We start from the raw sequence: 12,287 nt of genomic DNA, 5'->3' as shown, positions 1-12,287 counted from the left end.
GCACTGCAGGGGGAGAAGGTGATTCTCTGGAAAAAAGTGTGGGGTTCCAAGAGAGAGGATAAAGCAAGGGAAGTTCTTAAGGGGAGAAGTAAGCAGAAAGATTAAGTCCAAAGAAGAAGTCCAGAACCTGAGGCAAGAGGTAAGGACTGGACACAAGAGCCAGACTGGTGGAAAGAGGAGAGGAGTGACCGCAGGTGAGAAACCTATAAGGAGTGTGCAAAAGTAAAAGGTGTCAGTGGCTCATCCTTTCCTTTGTTGGACAGCTGAGTCATGATGGGTGCCTGGAACAAGACCCTTGGGCCAGTTTTATCTCATGTTGCTTCTCCTGGTTACAGAGAGCTTGTAAAGAATGGTTTGTGACACTACCAGGCTAAGGTAGGATCTGTGGCTTCTTGGGTGGAGCTCTGACCAGACAAGAACAAATCTTTCTTGTTGAATTGACACTACAACCTTAAATGATCCACCAAAGAGACCTTGACCAATTATTTCTCTAGTAAATGTCCTTGTGACGGTCAGTGGTTTCTTGGGACCTGCCTTGACTGCCCATCTCCAGCAGGGTTCATTGCCTGCCTTCCTCCTTTGTTATACTCCCCAGTCACGCTAAGGATCTTAGGACATGCTATGCTTTTGACTACCTCTGGGCTTCTGGACATGCTGTTCCTTCTGCAGGGTTTCCCACCCTCTCCTTTCTCATTACAGTAAGTCTCTCTTCAGGATGGAGCCTAGCCATCCATCCTCTGGGAAGCTTCCCTTAACCATCCCACCCTCTGCCATCCATCCCTGTTATGGATTTTATGTTCCTCTTCTGAGATTCCATGATGCCCTAAGTTTCCCTCTCACAAAAGCATATCCAAGTACAATTGTGATCAGTTAAAATAACAGATAGAATACTTCCCATGAGCCAGGAATTGTGCTGAGACTTACATGCATTACCCATTTAATCCCGGTGACCACCTTGCAGTGAATACAATGTTTACCCCATTTCATAAAAGAGCAAGCTGAGCTCAAAGAAGTAGTTAGCATACCCAAAGCCCATAGCTGGCAAGTGGTGAAACTGACACACAAACCTACATGTTGAATGAATGGAATTGAAGTGGGGATGGAGCCTGCAACTAGTCTAACCTCTCGCTCTTCTTGCAGAAGCCAACTGGGGAAGTGGGCAGCCCTGACGTGATGTGCTCGGCCAGTGGGGACATTCCTTTCCAAAAGAGGTCGGTGTGACGCATCTGGAAATCCACCATCGGGAAGACCGCCACAGGGTTGGCAGAAGGGGTGACAGCTGCATTCTCCTGTGCCTACCACGTAACCAAAAAATGAAGGAGAACTACTGTTTACAAGCCGCCCTGGTGTGCCTGGGCATGCTGTGCCACAGCCAGGCCTTTGCCACGGAGCGGCGGAGCCACCTGCGGCCCTCCTTCCACGGGCACCATGAGAAGGGCAAGGAGGGGCAGGTGCTACAGCGCTCCAAGAGGGGCTGGGTCTGGAACCAGTTCTTCGTGATAGAGGAATATACCGGGCCTGACCCCGTGCTCGTGGGTAGGGTAAGGCTGCTTTCATTCAATGTCTATTCATCTCTCTCCACCACTGGAATAGTGGTATATGGCCAAAAAAATAAAAGTCTAAGAGGTAACTCACTAATGGTCTACCATCAGTATAAACCCCAAATCATTGTGCATATATCCTTCCAGACTTTTTTTTTTTTTCAATTCATAAACTTGTCCACGTGGAGGACTCATCTGTTTTCCACTACTGAATGTTACACCATAAAACTCCATTTTTAATGGCTGCTTAATAGTCTACTGTATGACAATGACCATAATTTATTTAACCATTGTCCAAATGAGGGCATTTCCCTGACCACACCCTAACCCCAACTTGGATGTCTCTCCATTGTCTTCTTACAACCCTCCATACTATATTTATCATAACTTTTTTTTTTTTGTATTATACCTACTTTTTGTCTGTCACTCTCACTAGACCCCAAGCTAGTCTCCATCAGAAACAGTGTTTTCTTTGTGTCCCCAAGTCCTGGTACTAAGCCAGGTTTTGAAGAGATGAATGAATGTGTGTTATAAGGATGGGTGTTTTTTGTTTTTTTTTTCTCCTTTGCCTTAGGGATGGTAAAATCCAGTGGGATGGCTTCAGGTTCTTAGCACTTCTTAAATTCTGAATTGTCTGTGTATCGCCTCCAAAAAAGTGAAAATGTAGAAAGACAGTCCAAAATTTGTTTGAAAAATTAACTTTCCACTGTTATTTGTGGTAGAACATGTAAGAATCTTTAAGATAATAGTGACATTAGCTACAAGGATATAGGTGTTTATATGCATAAGAAATGAAACCCTACTATTTGCAGGTGCAGTGCTAGGCAGATGTAAATTAGATTAACACAGTCCCTGGCTTCAAAGAGTTCAGAGCATAGGGGAAAAGGGACACTTATTTATGCAATTAAAAAAAAGAAAAAAGAGAAAAAAATGAAAAAAACTAAAACGAGGGCTAGGATAATGAAGAAATTCAATGCAAGTGATTACAGATTTACATGGCAATGCTTGGAAGAAATGAGGGAGGTTTCATGGAGACCATGTTAATAACTTTGTGACCTGAAAAACGAGCAAGGTTAATTCAGCAAAAGGGAAAAGGGGCAAGAGTAGATTTGAGGAGTGCTTATTTCTGAGCACCATGGATTCCAACAAAGTTATCTTACTTGTTCCTTAACATGAGAACTGCACTCCATATTTACATAATTGACATACTTGAAGGAGGCTCATGTCAGTCTCAATAACATTGTTTCGGGTTGGGAACATGTCTTCTCGAAAAGTTGTACCAAAGGGATTTCATTCATTTATACCCAAAATGGAAAGATGTGGAAGTAGACTTGGGAAATGGAAACACAGGGAAATAGTTGGCACATAGAATTCCCTAAGTAGAGGAGGCAGGCTGTGTGCCCAGAGAGGAAGAAAAGACTTCAGCCATGGCAGGGGCTGTGTAGCTTGAACAACGTGGACAGCTGCGTGGGAGTCGTTCTGAGAAAATGGAATCTTCTGCCTTGGGGACCTTCTCAGTGGGGAACAGTGTGCGTGTCAGGGTGGGAAGTCACATAAGAGATAGGACCCGGAGAGCTGTTGTAGCATCTCTGTGAAGCAAGCAGTTGTTACGCTGACTAAAGGGGAATACAAGAAAAAGTGGGGGGGGTGGCGCAGGAAGGAGAAACCTAGCATCATTTGTAATATGTGATCTTCAAAAGCAAAGCCCATGAGAGTGAATCAGATTTTAGGTTGGATGAGAAAAAAACAAAAAGAAAGTGTTTGGATCCTGTGAATCTTCCTTTTGAAATAGTGTTGAGAGCTAGTTCCCTGTAAATAGGAGAAACACATAGATGACTTTTTTTCTAACAACATTTCATTTGATTTTCAAGGTTTTATGTTTTAAGATGCCTTGAAAAAGTTGAATTTGGTAAACCATAGACTTTCAGATTTCTTTTAGGGAATGCGGTCTGTGTTATGCTGCCCTGTGCAGAGAGGGAGGTCATCGGTCCTCAGAGTTGGTAAATACACTTCAGTAGCTGGATCCCTTGATAGCACTGAGTGACTTCCCAAAAAGTTTTTTTTTTTGTGTGGAACCTAGTAAATATCATTGTCTACTGTATAGATCATCTTTGGTGGTGAGAGAAAAAAGAAATTTATATCCAATTCTCAAATCAAAAAATAAAAATAAAAAAAAAAACCATGAGTAGTATGTTTTGTAAAATTTTCATTTATTTGGATGGTCACAAAATATATCTGTTTAATTCTCAAGAAACTTGCCAAATAATGCCCTTGTGGCCTTCATTGAGGAAACTTATACAGAAATTGGGACAATTCTGTCTATTGTAGGCCATCAAATAACTTCATATTTCACTCACAAACTGCCTTATTCATAAGAAATGTGTTAGCCATAAATTCATGACAACACATAGCTTGTTATGAATAGCACATTCTGAAGAAAAATATGCTTTTCTTTTTTCCTAGAGGAATACTGTGGACTAAAACCAACATGATATTTGTAATTTGTACCTGAAGATATCCTGTGAGCTGAAATATTTGGTGTTTTACTGAAGCACTACAAATCAATTAGATATCTTCTGGGAAATTGAAACAATACAGAAACTTTAAAAAGCAATATATGCAATCTTGCGTTGTGAATCTGAGCAAGCTTTCTAGACCTTGGTTTCATAATAGCGATTAAAATTACATTAATAATAATACTATTAAAATGGAATTTTCAGTAACAATGTTATTAATATTAAATGACATTACTACTAATAATAATTTTTATTTTAAATGCCATTTGAATAAAGCATTTTAGTTTATAATGGATTTTCTTTAATGTAGTAGGTAAGGCTTTTTCTCTACTTTGTTACTCTTGGAGCCCATGAAAACAGTAGAAATAGTGCTTATCTTTTCCCCAAAACAGTATAATGATGATGGTAGAACTCAGATTAAAATGATAGTTGCAGAATTTAAGGTTGAATAAGGGTGGATGAGTTTATAGCTACAGGAAAATCAGATGTGATCTTTGGGTAGTTCTATGTTACCAAACAGAGCAGAGTCAGGGCAGAAAGATATAGGAACGGTAGTTAAGAGACTTGGATGATTTCTTGATTCTGAAAAATATGGATTTGGGCCATACCATATCGTCTCTAGGCCTTGTCAAGAAAGGGAAAAACTCAAGGATACTTAAGGTCCTTTCTAGGATCTAAGGGATTACATATATATCAACCCATCCCACCCACTTCATTCTTTATGGTTAGATTGGGTGCTTCCCCCAGGCAGGTCACATCTCCAATCCTCACACCCTGGATGCCACACAGCAGCTCTTCTGGAGAGGTTTGATCAGTTGACAATTGAATTGTTTAGTTACAAAAGCCTGGAAACATCCTACCTTTACTTAGGAAGAGGACTGCTAAAAGAAGTGATTACAACATCTGCAGGATAAAGTAGATTTATTTGTACAAATGTGGAAGAGCCACCTGAATTTATTGTTATAGGAAAATGGCAAGGTGAAGAGTAATGTGTGCACTATGGCATTTTAGTGTGTAAGAATAAACTAGGACTCGTATGTATCAGTATAGAGATTCTTGAGTGTGCATAGGATAGAATATCTCATAGAGACTTCACAAGGAACTGGTAACGATGGTGGTCTCTGAGCGGGGAAAACGAAGGAATGGGAGTCAGAACTGAAAGGAAGACTTGCTTATTGCATACATCTCTGCTTGTATTTTTTAAAAAAATCATATATGTATTTCAAAATAACTATTAACACCCATGCATACGTGTATGTATTTTTTATGTGTGTGTTTACCAGGATACTTCAAAAAGTTTGCAGAAAAATAGAATTGAAAGATAATATGAATCTATGAACTTTTTGAAGCACCCTCATATATGGGGAGGTGGGGGAGGAAAAGCATGGATCTTAGAAGTAAAAAAAAAAAAAAAAAAAAAGATGTTTAAACCCCGGCTTCACTGTTTCCCAGCTGCGTGACCTTGACCAAGGCAATGACCTTCTCTAAGATTCTATTTCTTCAGTTGTAAAGTGGAGGTGAGAACATCTCCCTCTGTGTGTGTGTGTGTGTGAGAGAGAGAAGTGTATTATAATAATCAGCTTGTGAGTCTCAATCTCTCCTTGACATCCCTCATGGAATTACAAATCTCGATTTCTCTTTTCCTAGCTTCATTCCGATATTGACTCTGGTGATGGGAACATTAAATACATTCTCTCAGGTGAAGGAGCCGGAACCATTTTTGTGATTGATGACAAGTCAGGGAACATTCATGCCACCAAGACATTGGACCGAGAGGAGAGAGCCCAGTACACACTAATGGCTCAAGCGGTGGACAGAGACACTAATCGGCCCCTGGAGCCGCCGTCGGAATTCATCGTCAAGGTCCAGGACATTAATGACAACCCTCCGGAGTTCCTGCATGAGACCTATCATGCCAACGTGCCTGAGAGGTCCAATGTGGGTGCGTACAGTGGGGGAGGCCTGCTCCATCTCCAGGCCTGGCATCTCTGCGGGTGGGAGGGCTGATACCTGTTCTCCTAAATCAGAACATAGAACTTATGCTGTATCTTCTCTGGCAAAATAACTAACGAAAACGATTTCATTTGTGCAGCTGAACTTCAAATATTTAAAATAGACTTGAGGTTTTGAAATCTAAGCTTATAATATATGAGGAAGAGAGGAAAAGTGGGAGGAACATGATTGAATCTGGGTATTTTGGGCCTTCGTGCTTATCAGCTGTATGACTTGGAAGCAGTTATATCTGTTCTCTTAGTCTCAGTTTCCTTCTCTGTAAAATGGGAATAACAATGTCTTATAGAATTATATATGCATCCAGTCACTAGGGCATATTGATGTTCAATAAGTAATAGTAAACAGTAATATGCATTGCATGTAGGTACCATGCTAATCAATGATTTACGTGAACTATTTCACTTAATTGCTGCAATCATTAATCTTTGCAATGAAGGAGGTCCAATTTGCCATATTTTACAAATTCTAAATCCAAGCTAGAAACAGGTTAACTAATTTATATAGGGTCATCTGAGCTATTAAGTGGATCCAGAATGCACATTTAACCAAAACATTATGTCACCATCTATTAATTGAGAAGTAGGTATGTCTTTTCAACCTGCTTGAAGATACACTGCATTGCTAAAGGCTAATTTTCTGAAGGATTTCTTCCAATAGCCACCTTCTCCTGGCAATAACTTTGTTTGGCTTTGTAGAGTGCACATAGTTGTGGTTTTCTGAGAAAAATGCCTCGTATTAAGAAAGTTTTGTCTTTCAGACAGTGAGCAGAACTATTCTGATCAGGCAGTGAATCTTGTTAGAGAAGTCAGAGGTTTAGAGCTCAAATGAATTTAAGGATATCAGGGATAAACTGCCCTTTTTACAGATGAGAAAATCAAGCACCAAGTAGGAATCTATCTACTCAGGAAAGTTAGACGTGATTCTAGTACCCAAAGATTTTATTACTGTGCATATAGAGCCTTTTATGCTAGAAAACACTGTCCTCCTCCTCCTCCAGGTAAAGTCAAGCTCTTCTGGTACTTTCTAAATAGAAGCTGAGCCATTTTCCACTTTGTTCTTTTCCCTTTCCTCTGCCCAGACCTTTAGTCTCTCAGTATTCCTGTGCAAATTTTAATGAGACACAACAAACATCAAATAAACCTATAAATAGGGATCAGCAGTGTCAGATCTGAGTGTGAGTCAGATCTCAGTGTCAAGTGAGTGGTGGGTGTGGAGGAGTGGGGTGGGAAGGTCAGTCATTAGAAAGTATAATCCGGGGGATTTTCATTGCTCTCAGCTTTGGGGGCTGGTCGATGTTTAAGAATGACACTAATTAGAAAAAAATGAGCTTTGCTTTTACATCATGTGAAGATCACTGACAACCCTGTAAATTGAAGGGTAGTCAGAGGCTGGGTTAACGGGCTCCCTTGCCTCCCACGTATGAACCTTGCGCCTCTGCTGAAAATGTCATGGAAAGAACTGGGGTTTTGTTGCTTGCGTGATTGAAATTGGGGTTAGACTCCTAAATCTGGCAATAACCAACTTTGTGAAATGAACTTTGCAAAACTTCATGCCTTTCACATCCAATTTCTCACATGTACAGTGGATGTAAGAAATGTCCAGTAGAAGGATACTGGCAGAATCCATGGAATGTGCCCCAAACAATAACTGGCACAGAGAAATTCAATAATTGCCATTTTTTTTCCTTCCAGCTCTTTCTCCCCACTCTGAAACCCGACATGCCATGCCCCAGATACTTGTTACTTGTGACCTGTAAGAAACAGAGGTTTTTTTTTTTTTTTTTTTTTTGGAAAACCAGAACACCATCTTTTTTAAATTTCCTGATTTCCCTTCATTCTGATCCATGAATGTTTGCCTTAGATCTCACTGATGTCTGGTAGTGGTTTCTGTTATATGGCTACCAGACTGTTAGGGGTGGGAAGTTGCAAATTTTAATGCCGGTAGGAAACAACATTCTGCACAATATTTATAGCCATAAATTAATTAAAATGTAGTATTAGCAGCAATTTTATTACATGCAAATCAACAATAAAACAATGTATTTATTGCTCTGCTACAGATGGAAGATTGCACTCTGTCCTTTCATAAAAAAACAGTTCATCATCAATTATCATTCATTGTACTCTTTGGGAAGATTTTTATTTAATTATTTGATATACTGAGCATTTCAACTGCGTGGGTCTGAGAATGTTTTTGCAATAATGTTCATATTATTATTTTAACTACCAAGTATAGCAGGATGTACTATGAATATAGAAAGTTTATTTTTAAACTGAGAATTTAAAAAAGAAGGAAGGAAGGAAGGAAGATTGTTTTGTATCTCAACTCCAAGAAAATGAGAGAATGGTGAATAATTGTGGGGCTCTCCTCAGGATTTAATTTAAAAATGAGGCTTTGTAAATGAGAATACAATTTGAAAAGCTGAGGGGATGTTGCTAATTAATTTATTCCACTTTTAAGGAACATCGGTAATCCAGGTGACAGCCTCAGATGCAGATGACCCCACCTATGGAAATAGCGCCAAGTTAGTGTACAGTATCCTCGAAGGACAACCCTACTTTTCAGTGGAAGCACAGACAGGTACTGCGGAATGTCTCCATGATTTCTGACACATTGTGAATAAGGAGTCCAGGCCAGCTCACTAAACCTATTTGATTCTCAGTTTTCTGAAATATAAAAAAGACCACCTTTCAGGGTTAATGTGATGATTAGATACCACACATGTGCCTGGCATATAGTTAGCATCCAATGAAACATTTATTATTGTTTCTGCCCATAATTCGCAATGTCACAGGAACAAATAGAATCTTAAAATTCAACTTTAATGCCAGAATGATCTTGAACTGTGGGTGCCAATGAAGACACTGTAGAACTTGGAGCCTGGTATAAAAACTGGCAGCTTTCAAACCGTGCTTTGAAGACTGCTGTGCAGGTTTGGGAGTGTTAGAGGTGGGAGTTAGTATTCAAGTATGTTTAGGAGGCAGCACATCCCCAGTTTCTTCTGACATGCTGATAGATTCCCAATGGGCAGAAGAAAGGTTTTGCAAATTTCATATAAAAATCAAAGAGCAAACCAAGAAAGTGAATAAATATAACCACCAAAACCCAAACTAAAATGTTTAATTTCATAGATAAAAAATTTGACTCTCAACTAGAATAAATACTAAAATCCTATGAAACTGCTAGTCCACAATATTATTTCAAAGACCCTTTCTTTTTCCACAGTATATCCCATATTTCTGAAAGATGTTTGTAAATAATCTGCACTTATTGTTACAGTTAAAATGTATTAAATATGTGTGTGCACTTGTGTATATGTGTATACATAGTCTACCAATCAGATAGATTGCTCATTTACTTGATATAATTTCCACTTACCGGTGTATTCATTTATTTGCAGCCACTTTGCTTCATAACACAACTTATGGAGTTACTTGCTATTATTTCATCAAAGGCATTTGCCATTAGTCCTTCCAGGTTAACTGAAGATATATGCAGGATTACATCTAGAATTTTGAGATGTTAAAAATTGCAGCCTTCTTTGCCTCAGGGACTCATGGTTAGGAACCACCAATTTAAATCTACCAAATTAAATTATTTAATGATAAGGAAAAGGAGACCCAGTGAGTTCCAGGGTGTTGCTCAGAAACATACAAACATCAGGGAGTAAGGGAGCAATAAAGACTAAGGCTTCCACAGTGCTCTCTTTATTTTTCTCATATAAGCATGACCATATATATCTACAGAAAGAAAAAGTTTCCACCTGTTCCCTAGAGATTTAAGTGAGCATGCATTAAGTGAGATGCAAATCACCTGCCAGTGCCCAGGTATCATTTAGAATTTGATCATTAAGTTACTACTGCTGTCAATGATAGGTGACAGAAGATAGTATTTGTATAAGCATCATGTATGTTTCTAACCCATTTGGTTCACTTTTTGAAAATTAATATTAATATTTTAATGTGTTGCATGAAATATATGCCTCCTATTTTAATTTAATATGGGTCATAGAAATGTTTCTAAGAACTGCACGCAGGAATAGGAATAAACTTTCAAAAGATTCTGCTGAAAGTCCAAAAATAAGGGTTTGTTCATGGATATCCATCAAATGGGCACTCAAATATTTCAATCTTTAGGATATTTATACCTGAAAAGAGTGAGATTATTACTTGCTTGTGCAATGAAACATATAAATCAAAAATTAATGTTATATTAGTAATTTTTACGATTTGCTTAAAAAGACATGCTTCAGGTATGGTTGCTTTGGGTTACAATTATCATGTTGAAATGATTCTGCTTAGAGGACGTTGAGTGTTTTATTCATCTTTGCTTCACCAGTGCCTAGAACATTTTTATTGCTCTAATGTTGTTATCAATGAATGGCTGTGATGTTTCCTGCTCTCCTGTCCAGGTATCATCAGAACAGCCCTTCCCAACATGGACAGGGAAGCCAAGGAGGAGTATCACGTGGTGATCCAGGCCAAGGACATGGGTGGACACATGGGCGGACTCTCAGGGACAACCAAAGTGATGATCACACTGACTGATGTCAATGACAACCCACCAAAGTTTCCACAGAGTAAGTAGATGGGCTTGGCTTTCAATTTTCAATGGTGCCACAGCCAGCTCTCTGTCTTCTCTGACCCATTCCTGCTTTACTCAGCTTTAAAAAAGAAAAATCTAGAAAACTGGAGGCTCTTTATATCATTTTTGCAAACAACAAAAGAAGATGACAACAATAACAACAAAACTTAGGTGGAATAGAGGTTGTGGGAAAAAGAGGAGACATAGAAAATTCTGTGACCTAGGGGCTGACCAGTTAGCTCAGCTGGTAGAGAGTGGCCTTGTAACACCAAGGTCAAGGATTTGGTTCTCTGTACTGGCCAGCTACCAAAAAAGAATTTCTGTATCCCTGGAAACGGGAAACAGAAAATCGGTTTGCTAATTACTTTACTGGGTACTAGTGATGCAATCTAGTAATTAATTAAGCCTTCCCTGTATCAGTGTCCTCATTTATAACCTGGATATAACAGTGCCTGTATCAGGTATCATTTACATGTAACAGATTGCCCAAAACCTTAGTGGTTTGAGACAGTAATAATCATTTATTTCTGTCATAAGTCTGCAATTTGGGCAAGGGTTGGAAGGGACAACTTGTCTGTTCCCCACAGCACCAGCCGGGCACAGCTCTACTGGGGCTGGAAGACCCACTTCCAAGATTGCTCACTCACATGGCTGGTGAGTTCGTGTTGAATGTTGGTCCTTTCTATGTGAGCCTCTCCGTGGCTTGGTTCTGAAAGCAGGAGACCCAGGGGCACCAGGCAAAAACAGTGTTACCTTTCGTAAAGTAGCTTCCAAAGCTGCATAGCATCATTACCATTATAGCCCTAAGGCTGCCCAAATTTAAGTGGAGCTCATGTAGACTCCATCTTGCGATGGAAGCACTGTCAAAGTCATCGTGAGGGAAAAGCATATGGGATGGGAGATATTATTTGGGACATTGGAAAATGCAGTCTTCCACAATACCTAAGTAATTGGATTATTGTTAGGACTAAATGAGCTAGTGTAAAATCTTATAATGACACCCGACATAAGTTGCCAACAAATGTTAGTCGTTGTTATGTGGGGGATTATGGTCATTTCACAAAATTTATAGGATTGCTGAGGGAATTAAAAGAAAATGATTTTGAAAGGTTATTAATAATTGTAAGAACAACAACTATCATCACTTAATGGACAGTCACTACTATTGTAAATTTCTACAAGAGCCTACAATTTACAGATAAGACTGGGTTCCAGGGAAAGTACAATAAGTTGCCCTGGAAATGTGGCAAAGCCAGAACTTGAACACAAATCTGTTGGTGCATGTATAGGTACGGTATGATCATAATGATGCTCGTGCCTCTAGTGCATAAAGGGCTCACTGTGAAAGTGTCTTTCTCATTGGAACCTGTGAATTTATTACTAGAGAAATGACACTTTTTACAAATGAGAGAACAAGGCCCCATCAAGGTGCCATGGTTACTCAAAGGAATCCAAAGACAATAATCTACATGGGGTAAACATTGAGATAGAAGATGACAAGGCAATTATCAGTTCTCATAGGGTCCCAGAAAAGATGAGGAAAGACTGCTTTGCATGGTCAGGCACAAGGTTCAGCATCCTTAGTAAGCTTAAGGCTCATGTAACATTCTAGAAATTGCATGCTCCGTTATCC

At 39.3% G+C, this 12,287-nt stretch overlaps 1 protein-coding gene across 1 annotated transcript in view; it reads left to right on the top strand.

Annotated features, from left to right (window-relative positions):
* Positions 1 to 12,287, top strand: part of CDH11 (cadherin 11, type 2, OB-cadherin (osteoblast)) — a 90,912-nt gene that overhangs the window by 36,976 nt on the left and 41,649 nt on the right. Inside the window, exons 2-5 of the mRNA XM_008570965.1 lie at positions 1,141 to 1,541; positions 5,705 to 5,999; positions 8,531 to 8,650; positions 10,482 to 10,649. Of these exons, the coding sequence (XP_008569187.1) occupies positions 1,314 to 1,541; positions 5,705 to 5,999; positions 8,531 to 8,650; positions 10,482 to 10,649 (811 nt within the window). The 5' untranslated portion in view covers positions 1,141 to 1,313. The remainder of the gene's footprint in view (positions 1 to 1,140; positions 1,542 to 5,704; positions 6,000 to 8,530; positions 8,651 to 10,481; positions 10,650 to 12,287) is intronic.

Source organism: Galeopterus variegatus, unplaced genomic scaffold (genome assembly GCF_000696425.1).
Source record: "Galeopterus variegatus unplaced genomic scaffold, G_variegatus-3.0.2 Scaffold35, whole genome shotgun sequence".
Classification (NCBI taxonomy): Eukaryota; Metazoa; Chordata; class Mammalia; order Dermoptera; family Cynocephalidae; genus Galeopterus; species Galeopterus variegatus.
This window is presented reverse-complemented; position numbering and strand designations above follow the sequence as displayed.